The sequence below is a fragment of the Heliconius melpomene genome, chromosome 7 (assembly GCF_056956725.1).
Source record: "Heliconius melpomene rosina isolate 202511_hmr_F chromosome 7, ASM5695672v1, whole genome shotgun sequence".
NCBI classification, from domain to species: domain Eukaryota; kingdom Metazoa; phylum Arthropoda; class Insecta; order Lepidoptera; family Nymphalidae; genus Heliconius; species Heliconius melpomene.
In genome coordinates, this window is record NC_140395.1 from 2,099,455 (window position 1) to 2,121,456 (window position 22,002).

At 32.3% G+C, this 22,002-nt stretch overlaps 3 protein-coding genes and 3 non-coding genes across 6 annotated transcripts in view; 3 read left to right on the forward strand and 3 right to left on the reverse strand.

Moving 5' to 3' along the window:
* Positions 1 to 13,513, forward strand: part of Np (serine protease notopleural) — a 29,988-nt gene extending 16,475 nt beyond the window's left edge. The window contains exons 3-10 of the mRNA XM_085188103.1: positions 2,158 to 3,612; positions 5,896 to 6,339; positions 6,736 to 6,822; positions 9,413 to 9,590; positions 10,558 to 10,710; positions 11,824 to 11,939; positions 12,304 to 12,459; positions 12,764 to 13,513. Coding sequence (XP_085044229.1) covers positions 2,158 to 3,612; positions 5,896 to 6,339; positions 6,736 to 6,822; positions 9,413 to 9,590; positions 10,558 to 10,710; positions 11,824 to 11,939; positions 12,304 to 12,459; positions 12,764 to 12,927 — 2,753 coding nt within the window. The 3' untranslated portion in view covers positions 12,928 to 13,513. The remainder of the gene's footprint in view (positions 1 to 2,157; positions 3,613 to 5,895; positions 6,340 to 6,735; positions 6,823 to 9,412; positions 9,591 to 10,557; positions 10,711 to 11,823; positions 11,940 to 12,303; positions 12,460 to 12,763) is intronic.
* Positions 13,514 to 13,980: 467 nt separating this feature from the next.
* Positions 13,981 to 14,087, reverse strand: LOC146537279 (U6 spliceosomal RNA). Its single transcript, XR_014878169.1, has one exon. It is a non-coding gene; the product is annotated as a U6 spliceosomal RNA (small nuclear RNA).
* An 838-nt stretch (positions 14,088 to 14,925) lies between these two features.
* Positions 14,926 to 15,032, forward strand: LOC146537280 (U6 spliceosomal RNA). The gene has a single exon (XR_014878177.1). It is a non-coding gene; the product is annotated as a U6 spliceosomal RNA (small nuclear RNA).
* A 1,177-nt stretch (positions 15,033 to 16,209) lies between these two features.
* LOC146537281 (U6 spliceosomal RNA) lies at positions 16,210 to 16,316 on the reverse strand. The gene has a single exon (XR_014878178.1). It is a non-coding gene; the product is annotated as a U6 spliceosomal RNA (small nuclear RNA).
* A 585-nt stretch (positions 16,317 to 16,901) lies between these two features.
* Positions 16,902 to 19,430, reverse strand: Prosbeta7 (proteasome subunit beta type-4). Its single transcript, XM_085188248.1, has 5 exons — positions 19,193 to 19,430; positions 18,594 to 18,806; positions 17,989 to 18,124; positions 17,601 to 17,746; positions 16,902 to 17,105 (listed from the first exon to the last, which is right to left on the reverse strand). Exons 1-5 carry the CDS (start codon positions 19,327 to 19,329, stop codon positions 16,946 to 16,948), a joined length of 792 nt encoding a protein of 263 aa, XP_085044374.1. The 5' UTR covers positions 19,330 to 19,430; the 3' UTR covers positions 16,902 to 16,945.
* Positions 19,431 to 19,951: 521 nt separating this feature from the next.
* RpL23 (ribosomal protein L23) lies at positions 19,952 to 21,987 on the forward strand. Its single transcript, XM_085188285.1, has 4 exons — positions 19,952 to 20,084; positions 20,276 to 20,359; positions 20,745 to 20,872; positions 21,768 to 21,987. Exons 1-4 carry the CDS (start codon positions 20,072 to 20,074, stop codon positions 21,963 to 21,965), a joined length of 423 nt encoding a protein of 140 aa, XP_085044411.1. The 5' UTR covers positions 19,952 to 20,071; the 3' UTR covers positions 21,966 to 21,987.
* The last annotated feature ends 15 nt before the right edge of the window (positions 21,988 to 22,002 follow it).

The window sequence follows — 22,002 nt, forward strand, 5'->3', positions numbered from 1 at the left end:
AGATACATATTTCAATAATTCATTCCTACGAAGGACACTTAAGCTTATATTATAAATGGGAATTAAGCAGCTCTCACAGACATCAAGGTAAATAAAGAAAACCAATGGAAAATAAAAAAGTTGTATTAATTACTATACAATTAACTATCGTCGCCCGCTTTTTCATTTGCTTGGGCTTTCAGACGTTAAATGGAAAACCCCGTACCTATATTTATAAAAGGACTTGTCCTCACTGACTGAGGTGTGCCTAGAAACATGAAATTTGAACAGATGTTTACTTTCGTAATCTGGACATCCACTAAGAAGGGATTTTGAAAAATTTTAACCGTAAAGGGGTGAAATAGGGGTTGAAAGTTTGTGTGGATTTTTTTTTAATTGGCACCGATTTGTATAAAATTTGAAATCCAGACTCTTAAAAATATTTAATTGAACATTTGTTTCGTGGTTTTTTATGATTCACCCGCTAAGGGTGCGAATAAGGGGTTGAAAGTTTATAAAATGAAAAATGAAAAATCTTTGAATAGCCACCGATTTTTTAAAATTTGAAACGTAGACTCTTAAAAATATGCTCTTAATAATATAAGGGTGCAAATAACCATGTGAAGCTGCGCGCGGCCGCTAGTTATTTATAAAATAATGTTTATATATACATATAACAACTAATTTCATCACATATGATGAAAAACAATACACTGCAGCAAAAGGAACCAAAAAAAACTAAAATCATAAAATAAATTGAAGCGCTAGTTAGTAAGGCGGATATCTGTCTTAGAACAAAACAAAAAATTACCTCAATGCCACCCGGCTGCGATTTATAAATGTAACACATATTATCTTTTAGTATCTATAAAATACATACATAAAATTCTTCCTTTATTAAGTGACTGAAGGACAACAGACAAATCTAAATTTCAAACCCGGTCAACATTCATTGCCTTGAATTGGTATGAAAAGTGAAGTGTCATGACACTAGGCTCTCTCTTTCTCTGCCTACTTTATCATGTGTAGGATAAAGCGTAAGCAAGACAGCTCCACCTAAATCGCAAAGAACTTGGAAGGTTGGAAGTATAATTACGACGCGTTGATGTCTTTTACTAGGAAAATCATAAAATATTTATTGATTATGCTTTTTATTACAATTTATAAATTTATAACGAGGTATTAAAAAAATTATGTAATTGGATTTCAAAGACGTAAAAATAAATTTAAAAATCCTGTTTATGTTATTTATAAAAATATTTCCTTACATCCAAAATGCGCTACGTGAATCGCGGCAAACTCTTGCGTTAAAAATATTAATGTATTAAAATATCTGTAAAAAAGAAAAATATTTTTCTAGCTTCACACAGTTTCATGCGTAACTTATTTTGGTAGATAGGCAGACGAAGCCTGGTGTTCACACATTCCGTTCCCCAATTTCTGACTTACTTTTGAGACACTATATGTTAAGTGGCGGAACTGAACGTTTTATTAAGGTTCCGCACTCAACGGATAAAATGGATCTTCTTGTCTCTCCCTTTTTCACCAGGCTGTATCTCATGAGAAGGGATAGTAAGACAGTTAAAACTTTCAAAATAGTTTTTTTCTGTTGCCGCTATAACAAGGAATACAAAAAAAACTGAACCAAATAAATATTTAAGGGGACTCCAATAAAACAAACGTGATTTTCTTGACGATTTTTATAGATAATGCTACGGAAGTCTTCGTGCGCGAGTCTTACTCGCACATGGCCGGTGTTATTTTCTTACTAAAGCTTGCAGAACAAAATATAATACATTCCTTCACAACATAAAATATTTTCCCCTATAAACATAATACCGTAAAAGTGAACACCAGTTATAAATTAATTTCTTTTAAAAGTAATTGTAAGTAATAAATGCCATTTTACATCGCCATCTTTACAGTATGAGAGAAATCTGTATAAGCAATTCTTTAATAATAGTATAGGTGGCGGTACTGGACTTAGCACTGTATTTACGGTTTTTTTTCACAAATTCGTGTTAACTAACTTTGTCTATTAAATATTTGTTACTTAGCCACGGCAAAAACAATTGAACTTAAATTTAGCTTTCAGACACATTTTTTTACAAAATAAGCTATTTTGACAAAAGTTAGTGTAAATTATAAGTAAAATTATTTCTTTTTTTTTTGTTTCAGGTCCTGTACCAGTAGCTAGGAATATACGACACTTGCCATGCATTTCAAGGAGTACGGGTCACGAAGGATTGTGTATGTTTGCAATAGACTGCCTAAAAGTGAATGGCACACATCTAGGAACATGTATAGACAGGTTTTACTTCGGTTCATGTTGTCAGATACCAGATAAAAATACGTTACCACAGATAATTGGTAACAATATAGAAGATAATTCAATAGACAGTGCTAATTTCGTTCACCCATTGACAGAAGATAAAGTCCATAGTACTGTCAATAAGATACCAAATATATTTCCTAATAAACACGACAGCGATCTTGATAAGCCGCCCACTATAAATATTGATAAAAAACAACCCATTGATAAAGTAAGTTCATCTACAAACAAGCCATCGTCTGCGCAAGCTCCTACGGAGTCAAATAAATTAGAAACAAAATCAGATGAACTCACTACTCTAGAAAGTAAAAAAGACGACGATGTCAAAACTACCTTAATAATTACGTCGAGTACTCAGTTTCCAAAAACAACGTCGCAAATTATTGAAAGTACAGAAGCTCCAATGAGATTATCGACGTTCCAAAGTGTATCTGGAGACAATGTTCCTACCGAAAAAGTTGATAATGTAAAACCAACAAAAGTAGAAACTACAGAAGCTCCTAAGCCAATAATTGAGCCAGTTTCAACCGAAAAACCAATCAAACAACCGGTAAAACCAATCAGGCCAACATATAAACCTAGACCAACAAATAGACCACTGCACATCAGTCTAAAACCTAAACCTACAAGACCTATTACACCGTTTACAAGAAAGCCACCATACAAGCCATCTTCGAAAAGACCTCCATCGAAAAAGCCTATAACATATCCACCAAGGCTGAATATTACCATAATCCCTCAATCTACAAGTACGAGACCGGTATTTACTAGACCATCTGTACCAACTATAACTTATATTAATACGACTCTAACCAAAGTTGAAGAGAAACCGACTTCAACGACTTCAACAACTTCAACGACCACTACTACCACAACAACGACAACAACTACAACATTGCCGCCTCCAACAACAACAATACCACCTACAACAGTTACAACAACCCAAGCACCTAAAACAACAGAACGTATAACAACAATACAAAGCACAATTGTGACCGAGACTTCCCCAGTTACAGAAGTGATAACTGACAAACAAACAGAAAAAACAACAATAGCAGAATTAATAGAGACTGTTACAACTGAATCACCAAAAGAGGTTGTAACACAAAAAGATATCACTCAAGAACCAGAAAAGATAACTGAAAAAGTTCAGATAACAGAAAAAGATACAATGAAACCAACAACTGAGCAAGATGTGCCAACAGAACTATATACTGACTTTCCACAATTTATAACGTGGTCAGATTACGGAAGCTCCAGCTCGAAGGCGCCTGAGACTACTATCGCTCCTGAGTTAGATGGTAAGATCTTTCTTTAATTTTTATTTTCCGTTCCGCATTTCCAAATAATGAAAATTAATGAAAATCAAACATCTTATTAATGGAGGCGTGGCGTGTTGAGTGACGGAGTTCAACGCTGCGCTTTTGCATAAATACTATTTTAATTCTATTTTTATTGGAAAACAATAAGAGACACTGGCAGTCATAACGCGTCAAAATATATAAAATTATACTCTTTTTTAATGTACTACCATTGTTGTATGATTATAAGAAAAAACGAATCAATTGTAAGCCTGTGAACTGCGGAAGAGATGAAGTCTTTTGATAATCTGTAATTATTTTATAATTTTATATATAAACATTGTTGCTGTTAGTTTCCAATTTATCCGAAAAATGCGTGGCGAAATGGGTGACTCTTTTATAATATCAAAATTATTTCCATCACTAAAGATATATAGCACTTCGGAAAAATTTATTGGTAATGATTTTGGATATTGGTTATACACAAATTTTAAAGAGTACAAAAGTCACGGATTCACGTGGAACGTGGAGGACGGAGTGTTTCAACACTTCTCCCTAAATTCTCTCTGCCCATCCTTTCCGATTTCTAATCATAACTTGACGTCAATAACACTCATCAAACCTTTGTATGACTCATTCAAAGATACCAAAGAGTATATTCCGTTTTCTGAATATTGAACCGTTGACTCACTCACTCCTGTATAATTACAAAATGTGTAAATTGTTTCGGTTTATTTTTAATGTTTTTCCTCGTACATTCTTGAGATAAGTATCAGTGGATATTTAATGGTGCCATTTTGTTAAATATGTTATTTCAATTCCAAGCTGAATTGGTATCTGATAATTTAAAGATGATATATGGTTATCCAACAAAAAGGATAGTATTTTAGAATGATATTCAAGAAACTTCACGCTCTTTCCCGCACATAGCAAAATAGGCAGAGGGAACCTAAAAACCAATCTTTAAAACACTCAGTAACAAGACCGCATTCACTCTCTACCCACTCTCTACTATATCACTTAACAACGCACAATGACCCACAAAATCGTCATTAGCATCACCAATTAATCGAAACTCCTTAATCCATAAAAGAAATCACTATCAACAACATAATAGCTAAACTGCAACATTAAATATTCTCACTGTTGTTAAGTGAATGAAGTTTAACAATATAAAGTCGAATCACGTATGTAGGTCGAACACGAGTGGAGTCAGGTCACCATCGTTGTATTGTTAAGAGAAATTCTACCACTTTCTTCGCTGATATAAGCGTGTTATCGTGCGCCAAAATCGGCTATTTCCAATTATAATGGATGTAATTGTTACTATTGTTTTGAATGGTTCGTATGGTATTAAATGTGATTTGAAATGTGTTCTTAAGTTGGCAGGTACATTCTCTGTTACTGCTAAATGGATCCAATTTCCGTTTATTTATTTTTTTATTGGATTAAAATAATTATGTATTTAAGGGAAAAAAAATAAGTATTATTTTAGAATCTAGACTAAGATAAAAAAAAATAATTGATTGATTGATTGTATAGTGAAGTCTATTGGGGACGCAAAAAAGAAAATCTATGTTTGAGAGGTTTCTATTTTCTATATCTTAAAAAACTTGTAAAGAAAGAGAAACGTCTAAATCCAAAAGACTCATCGTGGCGCATGTGACTGCAAACGTGACAATAGTGGGTTCGATCCCCATTCGGAAAAAAAATATATTTTTTTTTAATTATCCGCTCTGGTAACACGCAACGTCCCAAATAAAGACAGAAAGTAAAAAAAGTGTCTTCACCATAGATTTGCCTTTTCAAAGTTTTAAGTCAATATAATTGATTCAAAATTTATATTAACAAAAGACATAGCAAGAAAACAATGTAAATTTAATACAAAACGTGATAAACGGTAAACTAGCGGACCACGATCAACACGACCAGTGCGTCCCACATTGGGAGTAGGACGCGCTAATCGCTTGAATTTTGTATAAATGAAGATGAAGTAAAAGGCCCTTTCATGTTTAAATACCATTCCCTTTTCCTAATGATCTTTGTTTACTAGTTCTAATATAAATACTAAATAACAAACAGATTGAAGTATTGCTTGCTCCAGTTACGAGGTGGCCTAAGCGTATGTGCGTTTGTGTTTATTTATGTATGCTAAACAAGTAGTATTTAATGCTTTTAATCATTTAAAAGAAACATTTTTTTGATTAACAAAATACAAATATTAATCAAATAGGTAAGTCCATAGTGTCAAATAATTTTAATATATTAATCACTATATTACAGATGGATGGTCACCCATAACGCCTCCAGACGGGTGGGTGTTACTCTCCACAATACCACCTACGTCATCTACCACAACAGCAACAACAACGACGACGTCAGCAGCACCTACTGAACAAGCAACAGTTGAAACTTCACCATCTATAACAAATGAAGCTACAACAAAATCTGAAGTTCAAATCACAGAAACTTCAGTAGCAACTTCATCGACTTCAACCACATCATCACCAGTATATGAATTTACAGTGAATATTACGAAATACCCTTCAACTTCAACATCCACTTCGAGTACAACTTCATTAGAAGATAATGAAGGCACACGAGACCCTATACCAACTATTTCATCAACAACTTCTAGTGTTGGGTTAACAACGTTCACTTCGATATCTTCAGAAAATGCTTCCTCATCAGTTAATGTGACAGAGGCGACAACTGAAAGTGTTATTGGTATGTTTTTTAGCTTTTCGCTGTATCACGCACATAGCAGAATAGGCAGAGGAAACCTAGTGTTAAAACACTCCGTTCCTATTAAGAGACTAACGTTGCCCACTTTCCGCTAAACACTGTAGGCATTGTGTGTTAGTAGCGGAAGTCAACGCCGCGCTTTTTCTCGTCATCACGGCGAGGATGACGAAAACATAAATTTCCTTAACTAGGAATTGAACACACAATCTGTCGCGTCTACAGTCGCACGCTTGTACCTCTGCGCTGCGACATATTTTTAATATCTTTGAATGGTGGTTGTATTATTAATGATTTTTCCTTTAGAAAATTTTTAAAACCTTTTTTAAAACATATATATAATAGTATTTTTTTTTATTTAAAAATATATATTATTTACAGAACAATCAACTGAAACATCAGAAGCTACGACCGTACCTCCAATCAGTTCCACCACTGAGTCATACAATATGTCCAACTACAAAGAAGGTAAATATATAACTTCTAGCGTGAAGCTAATAAAAATGATATATTCTTTTTAGTTCCAGGATGTATCCTGCACCTAGCTGGGTAGGCAGAGGGAACCTTAAAACCAGTTTTAAGACATCCCTGTTCCCATTAAGATACTTCCGTTCCCCACTTTCAGCCGAATTCTTCAGCATTGCGTGTTGAGTGACGGACTGAATTCCGCTAAATATTTTTATTAGTTCATAAAATAATAAGCATCTTAGATATACATACATCAGCATAGCATATTTGAAAAGTTAGAAATATGACATCTTTTATTATTATAGGCTTTTGTCTTCTGCGCGTACTCGTTTAAACAAAAATTAAACAAAACCCTCAATATTAAAAAGAATAAATAATAATCACTCTCAAACAGAATATATTTTAAGATCCTAGGCATCAATAAATGAGATAAAAAGTTAAAATAGTATATAATTTAACGTTGTGAATACGACGGGACGATTTGTCCATATAATTACACCTTTAAAACTGGTTAAACATTCATAAGTTGAACTCGCTAGCAATTTCTGTACATAAGTCCTAATGGACACAAATGGCAGTGACAAATAACTCTGATCTTCTGCCTTGCACAATAAATCTAAATATATACTAATACTAGCGACGCGCTTGCAGCTTCGCCCGCTTGAAATTCACAATTATTTACTAAACTGAATTATTTTCGTGTTCTAATCTATTTTCGTGTTATCTGTGTTGTAATAATTATATTAATAATATTTTTATTTCTTCGTTCGGCAAGCCAGCAATATCTCCAGAGTTTAGCGTTTGGCGTTTTGGCGGAACGGAATTGTCTTAATAGAAACATAGTGCCTACACTTTGAGTTCCTAGGTTCCACCTGCTAAATGAGGGATTCACATAAAGAACAAACCCAACATTTTGAATATTTATTCATAAACCACCGCGTATAATAATAGTTGTCTGGACATGCTCTGGCACAAAATGGCCTTCAACTTCACTAATTATTATAAACAATAAATAACTAAATCATAATCTTTTCCCGTTTATAATAATAATGCTTTAATTGTTGTTAATCCTTGAGATAATTTACGCAATAGTACTTCCTTCATGAACAAAAATGTAGCTATAAAATTATTATATGAATCGATTTTTTTTTACTAGGCTACTTAGTTACACTGCGTTTTTTAATGTAAATAAAATTAATCTGCATTAAATTCGATGGTAGTCAGTTCATATTTCTTGATGTACAAGTACATACTTTTAGTTCTATTTATATATTCAGACATATAGAACAAAATGTACTGGATATATATTTTTAAAAAAAAAATCATTAACCAAGGTGAGCAGAGGGAACCTAGGGAGACAATCATTTCTCCACTTTTCATGTGCATTCAAGACAATCGTATTGAGTGGCCAATTCACTCGGTTTTAACAGAAACGGAAATGGATAATAATTTTAATAAAAATATTTCCCCAAGTGGAAATCAAACCGATAACCATCGCATTTACAATAAGACGTTGCCACTGTACTTACTAATAGTTTATAGGATACACTGTGCTTACTAATACTTTATAGGGCGTAAAATAATCATGTGAGAAAAAAAGTATACAAACTAAAAAAAAAACTTTAATGACATGTCATACATGACATTAATAGTAATTTTAATGATTTAATAATTATGTATGAACAGATAAATGTCAGCGTTATCTGCTGTTATTACGCAATTGTCATGGCCACAGAACAATACCAGGCGTATTGTTAAATGCAAAAATTATTATATATCAATGTCAATTTTTTTTAAAAATAACTAAGATTGATATAAAAGAAAACTTAAAAAATGCAACTTCACGCATTTTCACGCACAATAGGGTATGTAGAGGGAACCCTGGTCCCCACTTTTCACTCAATTATGGATTAAGATGCTCGAATGCGTGGTTAAGTTCCAAAGCTCGATACCTTGGATGTTTAGTGGGATTTAACCACGCATTGTTAAACAGATTCTTATTTTTTCCTCTGATGCATTTAAAACACTAAATCAATATTTTATTACTAATAATTCCAATCAATTTTCGCAACACATACAATATAAAAGCTATCAAAACTTCAGTAGCATCAAAAAGAAATTAAATACTATCCCAAATTCAAAAAACCGTTTACAAAATCGTTTAAATTGCATGTAAAACCGCCATAAAAATACAATTTACAAACATAATAAATTATTCGAGTACCTTCATCAGGTCAAAGAACTACCTAGCTGACAGTGTAATGTATAATGTATACCGCTGTCCGTATAAACAACGATAAAAAACAATAAAAAAACCTCATTCGCCATTCGGGCAAACACACAAAGACTGGCAGACGCATATAGCCATCAGACTGTCGCGCTCCTGAACTACTTTAGTTACTTAAAGTCATTTAAATATAATAAAAAAATATGTTATTTTCATAGAAAAACAATTAAATTTTAACTATGTTAGGTTCATATAAGATTCAAGTGCCCAGCTAATAAAATTATGGGTTTAATTTTTAATAGTGTATTTATTTAAGTGTTATTCTAAAAATGATAATAAACTCGACGCTTTTGCTACTGGCAGTGTGTGGACGGCGGATATGGCCCCAAGCGAGGATAGTTGGTGGTGCCAAGTCGGAATTCGGACAGTGGCCCTGGCAGATATCCCTGAGGCAGTACAGGACCTCGTCGTACCTGCATAAGTGTGGTGCGGCTCTGTTGAACGAAAACTGGGCTATCACGGCTGCTCATTGTGTTGAAAGGTTGGTGTTAAGTTGGAGTATTTATTGGTTTCACGCCGTATCCCGCATGTAGTTGGGTGGACAGAGAGAACGTACTGTTCGCCAAAAAGACACCATTTCCTACGCTCCTCCCAATTTTTGAGACAAGTCTGTTGCGGGGACACAATGCCGGGCTTTGTCTTGCTAGAGCGATAAATGAAAATAATTAGTGCCCCAAGTGGGAGTTGTTGCAATTTCTCCATCTTTCTTTGTTATTAACTAGATAGATATTTTTTATATGTATTTTTTTCTTTAATACATCATAAGGCTGCCGCTACACAATTTACACAATTTACAAGCATTTGTACAGTATATTTACAACAAAAACGAAGTTTACTTAAAATCTAGAAACCAAGTTCACCGAAAATGGTATGGTTCTTCTATTATGGGGTTCCAAGCGTGCCAGTTGAGCACATATCACCGAAAATGAGGAATCTCATAATTTAAATTGTCAAAAAAAATATTTATTTCATGCTATGTTTTTAAGGTCATAATTATTACAAAAAACATCACTCGATTAATTAACTGACTTAAACTTTGAAGAATGCTAGAAATGTTCCTCCCTCAGTTTTATAGTATTGTAATTAAATAAGAATAATGTAACTCACATAGTGTATTTGTTTTTGTATGTGGCATTGGAGTTTATGATAAAAAATGACGATTATATTATAGTTATTCATTTCTGGTAATTTTAATTCATAAAGTTTTGTATGGAGAATATTTTACTTATTTCAATCATATGAATATTTATTTGTAAATAGCATAGCTTTAGATATATCATCACGCTGAATCCCACATCTAGCACTAAAGGCGGAAGGTATCTAGTGTTAATAAAATCCGTTCCTTTCCTTCTTGAAACATTGTAAGTTAAACGGAACTAAACGCCGCGCTTTGTCTTTTTACCAGAAATATATGAATACTAAAGTTGTTCCAATGTTAACAATTCCAGAGTACCGCCATCAGACCTTCTAGTCAGACTTGGGGAGTACGACTTGGCAAGTGACAGCGAGCCGTACGGGTTCGCTGAACGACGAGTACAGATAGTGGCGAGCCACCCTCACTTCGATCCTGCAACGTTCGAATACGATTTGGCTTTACTTAGGTAAGTTATTATATTGTTTTTTTAAGAAATTTTACTGTTCTATACTTTCTGAATATTATAAAGGTGGGTTTATTGGGTTAAGAGCACTAATCTCTAGAACAAATAGTTCAAATTGTAAAAATCTTATTATATTAGATAGTAAAGGAAGGCTATATTACATCATGTTATTGCGGTTAGAATTACGGCAGCCACTTAAATTTTGTCATTACTTTTAAGTTATTTTATTTTATCATCGGGATGAAGCCGCAGGAAGACGCTAGTTTAAAAAAAAAAGAAAATTCTTATATTTCGTATATACTTAAATAAGATTTCACCCAACAGTCATTGTTTAAATCGTCCTGTCCAAGAATATTATAATATGTGATAATTAAACATCATTTTTTGCTGGCTCTACTCAGCAGAACTGCCTTCCGAGTCTGTGGTAGAACGATCCAAGAGTCTATATGAATAAATAATATTTCGAATTTTAATCACGTCACGTCGTGTAACGATGGACTAAATTACAATTTGAATTTTATTTCCACAACCAATATATTACACAAAGGTAGGCCAGTGACTTTGTGTTCGTGGAAATAACGATTTGCAATGATAAGATCAGCAGCTAATTTTATTTGTCTCCATATTATATTTCAATTAATGTTTTGTAGAAACATATCAATAAATTACGAGATGTGCGGCGTTGAGTTCTGCCACTCAACACGCAATGCCTTCAGAATTCGGTGGAAAGTGGAAAACGAAAGTGTCGTAATGGGAACGGAGTATCTTAACACTAGTGCGAAGCTAAAAAAATAATTATAAGCTGGTACTTATGTATATTTTTACGGATATAGCAGACAGAGACTAATGTCGAGAAACTCCGCTTTCCCCCGGATTCGAGAAATTATTTATTTATTGTATAAATAATTAGTTATAATAGCTATAACTAACATATAAATATATTTTTAACCATATTGAAAAAGACAGAAAAAATACAAAAAAACTCACTCACGAAATAAACTGTTTCAAGCAATACTGACTTCAACACTCAGTTCGTAACCTAAATCAATCGATAACTTCCTAAATTAGACTGAAGATTTTTCTTAATTAATTAAAAATATTATATATTCCTTACAGGTTCTACGAACCAGTGACGTTCCAGCCCAACATCCTGCCGGTGTGCGTGCCCGACGATGACGACGACTACGTGGGGAGGACCGCGCACGTCACCGGCTGGGGCAGACTTTACGACGGTCAGTCGAAATATATAGAGTATTTTTAAAATGTTAATTTTAAAGTTTTGTGGGAATAGGAAAGGTGGAAACCTAGTGCTAAGACACTCCGTTCCCATCAAAACTGTTCTGTTCCTCATTTTCCTCTGAATTATGGAGGCGTTGCGTATCGAGTGACGGAACTTAACGCCACGCTTTGTCTTGTTAGCAAAAAGGGGGATTATCTTAAAAGAAACATATATTTTTTTACAACACATAAAAAAGCTTCGCATTACTTTCTTGAAATGTTGGTCAAGAGTTTACTTTTACTGCATCCCTTTAGCGAACATAACCACATTCTTTTAACATGAATATTAATCCAATATATATCTAAATATAATTTCAGACGGGCCTCTCCCCTCCATCCTCCAAGAAGTGGATGTGCCAGTGATAAACAACACGGCATGTGAGTCCATGTACCTCGAGGCGGGCTACAACGAGCACATACCGCATATATTCATTTGCGCGGGGTGGACTAAAGGTGGCTCTGATAGTTGTGAAGGTAATAAACTAATAGTTAAAGTTTTTCCTACTATCCTACTAATATTATAAAAGTTTGTTAGGATGAATGTTTGTACCACTTTCACGCAAACTATATCTCGCACAAAGCATGCTGGAAACATAGTATTGAGACACTCCGTTCCTATTAAGACACTTCTGTTCCCCATTTTCCATCAAATTCTGGAGGTATATCATGGTGAGTGGCGTTTATAGTTACACTCCTACAAATACTACACACGTGTACAAATGATGAATAAAATAATAAAATTATCCAAAGTCCTAAAACCTATTACCTTAAAACACAGGCGACAGCGGCGGCCCAATGGTGGTACAACGGAAACGAGACAACCGCTTCGTCCTCAGCGGCATCATCTCGTGGGGCATCGGCTGTGCGGAGCCGAACCAGCCCGGAGTCTACACCCGCATATCGGAGTTCCGCGACTGGATCAACCAGATTTTACAATTTTAGTGTAGGTAATGGCGTTATAGAACAAATAAAACACATATCATTGATGTTTTAGTGATACTTTTTATTTAAGTGGAAACTGTTTAAGATAATTTTCTTTTTATGTTGTCTGTGCTGTGGTCGATGTTTTTTTTAATAAATGAAAAAGCATTTTGATAAATGAAATTCAAAAGCAATGGAAAATACAACGAGTTGAACGAATTTAAATAAATATTGCTATTGTAGAGTGTTATACAATTTAATAATATACAGTTCCTTTTGGGATATTGTTTGTATTGGTCATACATAGTATTGTATGTAACAATACAAGTCTTTTATATATTTTTTTAATTCTATGACGAACGTAAGAAAATTATATGCAATTTACGGACATTTTTTCTACCATAAGTATTTAATTCGATATTTACAAGTATATTATTTCTTTTTATATGTTTGTAAAAAAAGTATTTATAAAGAGTATTTTTAATTGATAACTATACTATAAGATTAATTATTAATAGTAATAGCGTTATTTAAAAAATGTGCCGAATTTATATGATTTTTCGAATATAATAATTCCGTCCATTTTCGTTTTCAATTAGAATTTATTAATGTAAATATCTTATTTAACTGCATTTATTAATATTATTTATAAACTAGCCATAGACATAAGAATCTCATTGTTTTACAAATTTTGATAATTATTATTATTTAAAAAAAATAAAAGAGATTTTAAAATATCAAAATTGTTTCTATTTATAACCTTTCATGTTTTGAATGCAAACAGATTTTAATAAATAATAGTTTTAATCCCATGTCATTTCTAAAATCTCTAAGAATATATGTAGAAAGTTTTATAATAATCGATTTAGTAGATTTGGCGCGAAAAAACGTAACAAACTCACATTCACATTCATTTTAAAGGAAAAATATTTTAATTTTAAAAAATTCAGAATAAATTGTTCCATTGTTTGTTTTTTGATTCCAAGTGTATTGTTAAAAAAAGGGAAAATAATTTTTACTTTTACTGATCGAAGAAGTAATAATGCAAATTATAATTAAATTTAATTATGACAAAAAAATGTGGAACGCTTCACGATTTTGCGTGTCATCCTTGCGCAGGGGCCATGCTAATCTTCTCTGTATCGTTCCAATTTTAGTATATGTACTGCCGAAGCGAGTACACTTATAGTTCTAAAAGTATTGTATATATAGTTAAGAAAGCAAAAAACTTCGTTAGCGCGATTCAGGATGTGACGTCATCCGCGTGGCGTAAGCGAGACAGAAGATTCTTTTGCCACTCAATACATTGGTTATGCATATTCATATTATAGGGTGAACAAATCGTGGCCTCCCTGACGTCACCTAACTAGAACTATTTAAACATATGAAATTATATACTAAACGTCGCTAACGTTTCTTTTTTTTTCTCTTTTATGATATTTATTTTAATTATTAATGTCATTTTTACCATTATCGTAATTTTTTTGGCAAAATTATAATTATAATAACCTGTCCTTTTTATATTTATGTAATTAACTTTATGTATATCTTTTACTAATAATTAACATAAAACTGTTGCAAACTCCAATGTTGCATTTGATATTCACCTTAAAAGGTAATGCATTTTAGGGTAAGAAATTTAGAATTAAGAACATTATTAATGTAAAATATACGTACTTAATTACCACTGGTGAGTCTGAATATATAAATAAATATATTGTGTTCGATTAATAGGTTACGGGGAAATAAAAAAATAACAAGCACATCCTAGAAGCGACCCTTAGCGCACCACCGCGTCGTCACACACATAAGTCTAGCTAACTTTTGTCTCTTTTTATTTTAATAATAACTTTAGTTCCCGATTGAATGCGAGTGTAAAACGCGTTACTAAGTCACACCTTAAATATAGACCGTTGTATTGAGTCGCTTACGTCACGCGGATGACGTCACGTCCTGAATCGCGCTATTGAAATATTCAACGGTGCTATGTATATATACAATATTTTAAGCTTAGTAGGTGTACTCGCTTCGGCAGTACATATACTAAAATTGGAACGATACAGAGAAGATTAGCATGGCCCCTGCGCAAGGATGACACGCAAAATCGTGAAGCGTTCCACATTTTTTTGTCATATTAAATTTAATTATTATTTGCATTATTACTTCTTCGATCAATTAAAGTAAAAAATATTTTCCTTTTTTTTAACAATACACTTAGGATCAAAAAACAAACAACGGAACAATTTATTCTGTCTTTTTTAAAATTAAAATATTTTTCCTTTAAAATGAATATGAATGACAGTATACAGGTGGAAGCGTCAGAGCTGGTTTAACGGGATCAGCATATAGTGTAAAATATTTCAAACCCATACCTAAAGAAATTAATTAAAATACCTCAACAGTTTGGACGTAGGATTTTTTTTCATTTCACGATGCTTATCCATACCTCGTGTGACATAGTTATGCATAGATATTAGATACCAATAACGTTAACACTATTACAAAAATACTACTAAAGGTTAAACAACTTTGAACTTTAATCTCAATACCTACGACTTAATTTTGGAATGAGGCGTGTGCGGCGGTGTCCTGCGGATAGGTTTACGTGTGCGTGCATCGTCCTTAACAAATTGTTTTATTTTACAACGATAATTTTATTATTTACTTTGTTTGAAAAAAATCATTGCCATTTTTGGGAAATATTTTTTTTATTAATTGTATTAGGCTCTTATACACTAGTTAAAGCTGTGGTTTTATTTAAGGTGGTGCTGACAACACTGTATATGTAAAATATTAAAATTATATAATGAAATTGTGCAATTTTTAGTTTAGATATATCTTTTTTTTTCAGCAATTAAACTAACTAACATAATGTACATAAGTTATGAAATTAACTATTTTTTTTTGTATACTTATGTACTTACTTATGCATAACTTAATTTTGTTTATTACCTAAGACTAAAAACGGACATTATTAAAAGTTAACTACTAAAAAGTAAGCTCGTAGATATAACGCGACGGTTGTGGGTTCGATTCCCACTCGAGGAAGTGAAATATTCATTTAAGTTTCTATTTCTTCGCTCTGCTGTCGAGGCAAAGCGCGGCGTTGAATTCTGCCAATCAATACGCATGCCTCCAGAATTCGACAGAAAGAGGGGAACGGAGTGTCTTTACATAAAGTTACCAGGTTCTTTCTGTCTACCCGCACATAGCAGGGTAGACAGGGGGAACCCGAGAAACTTGACTATTTGATTTAGTTGATTTGTATGTAAAAGAAAATAATAATTAAATTTAATATGACAAAAAAATGTGGAACGCTTCACGATTTTGCGTGTCATCCTTGCGCAGGGGCCATGCTAATCTTCTCTGTATCGTTCCAATTTTAGTATATGTACTGCCGAAGCGAGTACGCTTACTAAGCTAAAAGTATTGTATATATAGTTAAGAAAGCAAAAAATTTCGTTAGCGCGATTCAGCATCTAAAACTATTCTATAACATTTTCCACATAGATGGCGCTATATACTATAACTAATCATATAGCACAACAGATGGCGTTGAATACAAATGATTATATAACTGTTATTACTTTATATAAATGTAATGGAATAAACATAAAATTACGTTAAATATGATATTTTTGATTTTATGTACAAAAAAATATGATAAATTAACAAATACTATGTTATCTTAAAATAATATAGTAAAATACAGTGTCTTATAGAGTTATATTTAGAAATAATATTATAGTTTGATTTGTTCCATAAACTTTTTCTGTTTAATATCATGGCCATAAATCATTTCCAAAAAAACGTAGTGCCAGCCAGTTCGACCAGTCTAATTAAAATTACTTTTTGATTAAATTAAATATATATTTTTAAAGTTTAAATTAATCTAAGTCTAATAAAACTTTTAACTTTTTCTTTCCAATTTATTAATATAATTAATCGCAATCATATTCACCGAAACAAAAAGGTAATAGGTAATAAAACTACCATTTTATTTAAAAAAAGAGGGTATTAATTATGAAAATTACACAATTCACTTCATATGTATCATATGGGCGAGAGACCAATCATGTTTCAGTTCCACTGGTGCGTCCACCACCACTCCTGAAGCTGTCACCACTCCCAGCTGGTACCGAGGGAAGGAACGAGCATCCCGGTAGAATAATACTTCCATACATTTACGGACTAGTGCCCTGTAATTATGAAAGTATAGATTTGTATTAAATTATAAATAGTTTTGATTCTATTCCTTATATCCCTTATCCCCAACATAACCTAAACAAAAGGAAAGATATCACTAGATTGTTACTAAATTACTAATGACAAAAATAAAATTATAAAAGTTAAAGAAAGGATTAGTTACCCTTTATTTTTTCTTTGCATAATTTAGAGTTCAAATAATATTCATTACTTGTAATATTATCTACTATCATATATAAAGTAATATAAAATAATGAATTGTCAAAGATGTATGATGATGTAGATTTAAGTTGGAAAGGTTAATTTGCTTTGTTAAATAATAAAGTGAATTCAAGTGGGTAAGCTGTATTTATGTATGACAAGTTCAGTTCATGTCAGACTACTTAGCTAATACAATACATATTGTGACCAGTGTTTTATTTACGTCATATATAATATCTACTAAATTAGATTTTGGTTGAACAAAAAAGTATTAAACAAAGTCATACTTAGCAGACTCCTCATCGAGAGGGCCATTTTGCAAAGCGTCTCTCAACAAAGGTGTTGCCATATATGCTCCGAGCCCAGTCGCAATAGCTGCATCTTCATAGGCTGTGCCCAGTTTATCTACAGCACCCAGGAATGGTTCTCCATCCTAAAAATACAATAGAATTTTTTATACTGAAATTACTAAAATTAATTATTCAAAAAATCATTGTGGTGTGATAGAATAACATCTGACTGTAAGCTTGATACTTGTGAGTTTAATCCCAACTAATGTTGGGCTCACATTAGTGGGGAATACCATTTATTATAGTGATGATGGATGTTTCACATACGTATAGCCACAATTAAGCATTATAATTTGTCAAAGGCATTCACACTACTAACACATACCTGAATACCAGAAACCACATAGTTATTCCACAAGGGGTCCATCTTGCTGCGCTTGTTATACAACACTCGGGTCAACCAGCAGTGAAGAGATTTGGGTTTCAACTGGAGACCATCACCAATGCATTGTTCATCAATACTGGAAATAACATAAGTTATCAAATATAAATTTCAGTATTACTTAAGTAGTAGGGCAATTAAATACTTGGGAGGAAAATTATAACTAATTCCCCTCACTGGTAAGAAGACAGCATTGGGTTTCCTCATTCAAAACTTAGTCTTGAATTTGGACAGAAAATGGATGGGTTCTTTGGAAATGTAAATACTACTGGAATACAGCTATAAATTTAAATGATAGCTTCATGTTTAATCTCTAGCATGGTAGAGAGAACAGAGGGTGAAATGCTAAGGTTAAAACTTAAACTAAGAGTAGATTATGAGTTGTTCTTAGTGCAGGAGGTAACTCTGACCGTAAGTAGGTTTAGGTTATTTCAAAATTCAACATACATAATTAACATAATATTATTTTATAGCCTGTTTATAAAGTTATTAAAAAGTATATTAATAATTACAGTTCAAAGTTGTAAATAAAAAAATTTTAATCTCACATTTTCTGTTCAATAATATCCTTTAAGTACTGATAGTCAGCATAATCACCACCAGAGCCAAGCAGGATCAGATCATTCACTTTCAACACTCGAGGGCAGTCTCGGAATCTGGCTAAAGACCCATAAGAGCCTAGTGTGTCAGCAGCTATGACAACACCTTTGTCAAATTTAACCCCAATTACAGTTGTTGTTGTTGTTATGGGGTTAGCTGAGCTGTAAGGAGATAGAAATTTCAAATAATTATGTGCATAAATATTTAATTTAGAAAGAAAAAAAAAACATATTTTAGCTTCAAATGCCTGCTTTGAGTAGGATAGTAAAACCCTAATTTTAGCACGATTTCCAAAAAATCTGCAACAAGATGTGTTGTTTGATGAATGTCAAACCCCTAGCAGAACGGAAATATAAAAATAATTGCGATGTAATTATTTTTAAGAGTATAGATCAAACCCACATCACGCAATGGACGAAATGTTGCATTTGAAAATTAGAATATAAATAGTCAAAAAATAAATTAATTTGTGTGTGTATTCACAAATATTATTATTATCACAAACATTTTTCTTAATTTTAATAATATAACAAATAAGTAAGCTTACTGGGCTCTAAAATCTTGAGTTGTGTGATTTGATGGTCCAAAATTCGACGAGTTGGCTGGAAAATTGTAAAATGATCCTGGAGCTGGTCCATTGTGCCATAACGGTGCTGGATTCAAAATATCGCCCATGAATGCCATTATAATTTTATTTAAGAAACGAAAACTTTTGTTTTAATGAAAAATTGTATGCAATTCATGGAATGACAAGCGGCAACGAAAATGACAAACACTTTTTAAATAAATATCGTTTTACGCGAATGTGTTGTTTAATAATATGTTGAACGTAATCTATGTAACAGTAAATTATTAATTACTTTACATTTAAATACAATAAATGAGACATTTTTATATTAAGTTAAACAAACTTGTATAGTTTAACTTTGGATACATGTAATATTTTTTTATAAAATGGAACGTACCGTACATTCGTTCTAAAAAAATATGCATGTATATGTATATAATAGTAAATAATACAAATATCATACCGTACGGTAATCAATACATAATGGATATTTTATCGTTTCGTCCTGTTTGTTTTTTTTTTCGTTCCTTCTATTTTTATGGTTATTTAATACTTAAATAGTCAATTTAAAAAAAGGCTTATCTTTCTAAATTACAAGTTCCAAAAGCATTACTTTTTTATTTAATCTTTATTCTAAGCAACTAGTTTTATTATTTATTTTAATTATTACGATTAAATATTTTTATTATAAAACTTAAGATTTGTAATTCTATTACATTTTTAATCGATTTTTTAATCATAAACGTATATAACTAACTTCACACTTTACACATTTCCGAACGGAAGTAAACCGCAATCCACTGACAAGTTCGCATCGAGGTTCTTTCAATTTCCTCTTCAAAAAATTGACACAACAAAATGTCTAAGAGAGGTTCGTGAAATATAAAATATCCGTTTGAATCTCGTTATATTTAATAAAAATCATTGTTTAATAATGTAGGAAGGCGAATTAGTTATATATACAATGTGAATGCATGTTTATTTTCGCCTTTTACCTATAAATTGTCATGTGTTATGATTTGGTGTATAAATGTATAACAGTGAATTTTTAATATTTTTAAGGACGTGGTGGTTCCGCGGGAGCGAAATTCCGCATCTCACTGGGTCTCCCGGTGGGAGCCGTAATAAACTGCGCAGATAACACAGGTAAACTTAATTTTTAATTATTATAACCTTAATTTTTATACACTGGATATAATGATGATAACTTTCTACACACATTGTGTTTTGATGCATAATGATATTTTCCTTGGCTGTGTCTGATAATATCCAGTATAATATGGTTTTAGTTTATTCCAAAACAAACATCGTGTGCAAACAAGTGTCATGCCCTAATTATTTTTCTGTTAAAAACTAATATTTAGTAGTCAATTTTATTTTTAATAATAAAATCGTAACACTGTGTGCAACGTAGTACTCAAAAATACAAATAAAAAAATATTCTTTTTAATGCTTTTACATTTTTTTACTAGATTGAAAACATTAATCTCTAAACATTTAAGTACTAATTCTATACATATATAATTTTAAGGGGCAAAGAATCTGTATGTGATCGCCGTGCAAGGTATCAAGGGTCGCCTGAACAGACTGCCAGCCGCTGGTTCAGGGGACATGATTGTCGCCACTGTGAAGAAGGGTAAACCAGAACTTAGGAAAAAGGTAATATATAATTAATTAAGGTAAATTATTTTACAGTATGATTGATGAGCCAGGGTCACCTTAAAATAAGGTATTAATAAGGTTCTTTAGCACATTGTACACTTAAGAGGACTATAAAGTAAGAAAAGTTCCTAAAATTAATTCTGCACAGTTAACTACAGCTAATTTCAGTATGGCAACTATTCATTGACCATACTGTATTTTACACTACTGACCTTGTTGTGGCTATGAGAAATAATGTTTGGCTTTAAACTGTTTATGTTTGTGACTCTATTTGGAATAATTTTAATAATTTATTTTCTTATCCCTGTTCTAAGGCAAAGTTTGGTGTTTTGTTGATATACAAATTATGTCTGGGATGAGTAGAAAATTAAAATGGATTATACTAACACTAGGTTTCTTTGTAATATACCAATCATATAGCTAAATAACCTCATTTTCTTACAGAAGTGGGTTAAAAATAAACTATTTTATATTTCTTTTTGTGTTTTTGGATGGGTGTGAGATTTGCTATGATGATATGCCATGGTTTCGCTAATATTTGACTGAATTGTAAATAACAATGTGTTGTTACACCTTGGCTGACTGAGCGATTTCACATTTTATTTATTTTAATATAAACATTTTATAATTTAAGGTGGCTAAAATAGAAAGAAAAACTGAACAAAAATTTTATAACAAATACCTTATTACCATTTTAATTTTTAAATAAGAGAAATGTATTTTGATGTGCCTTAAAACTCTTTGTTATTGTTATTTAAAATATTGATTCCATCAGGAAACAAACATCCAAAAATAAATAAAGTAACTCGGTCTTAATTTATTATTTTACCACCACTTTCAGTAATAATATTATTATTATCCCAAAAATTTTATTTTTTTATATTGTTTATAGGTAATGCCCGCAGTGGTGATACGGCAGCGGAAACCGTTCAGAAGGCGTGACGGGGTGTTCATATACTTTGAGGATAATGCAGGCGTGATAGTAAACAACAAAGGTGAAATGAAAGGCTCGGCTATCACAGGACCAGTGGCTAAGGAGTGTGCGGATCTGTGGCCCCGTATTGCATCCAATGCTAGTTCTATAGCTTGAAGTTAATATATGAATAAGGATATTATGTTGTTTTATT

What these genes read in the sequence shown, in the direction of transcription:
- RpL23 (XM_085188285.1), top strand. An exon ending in AAACTGCGCAGATAACACAG is followed by an intron (nt 20,360 to 20,744) that starts GTAAACTTAATT and finishes TATAATTTTAAG; the next exon opens with GGGCAAAGAATCTGTATGTG. An exon ending in AACCAGAACTTAGGAAAAAG is followed by an intron (nt 20,873 to 21,767) that starts GTAATATATAAT and finishes TATTGTTTATAG; the next exon opens with GTAATGCCCGCAGTGGTGAT.
- Prosbeta7 (XM_085188248.1), bottom strand. Translation starts at nt 19,329, where the DNA reads ATGGCATTCATGGGCGATATTTTGAATCCAGCACCGTTATGGCACAAT. An exon ending in ATGTGGTTTCTGGTATTCAG is followed by an intron (nt 17,747 to 17,988) that starts GTATGTGTTAGT and finishes TTGTATTTTTAG; the next exon opens with GATGGAGAACCATTCCTGGG. An exon ending in CTCGATGAGGAGTCTGCTAA is followed by an intron (nt 17,106 to 17,600) that starts GTATGACTTTGT and finishes TCATAATTACAG; the next exon opens with GGCACTAGTCCGTAAATGTA.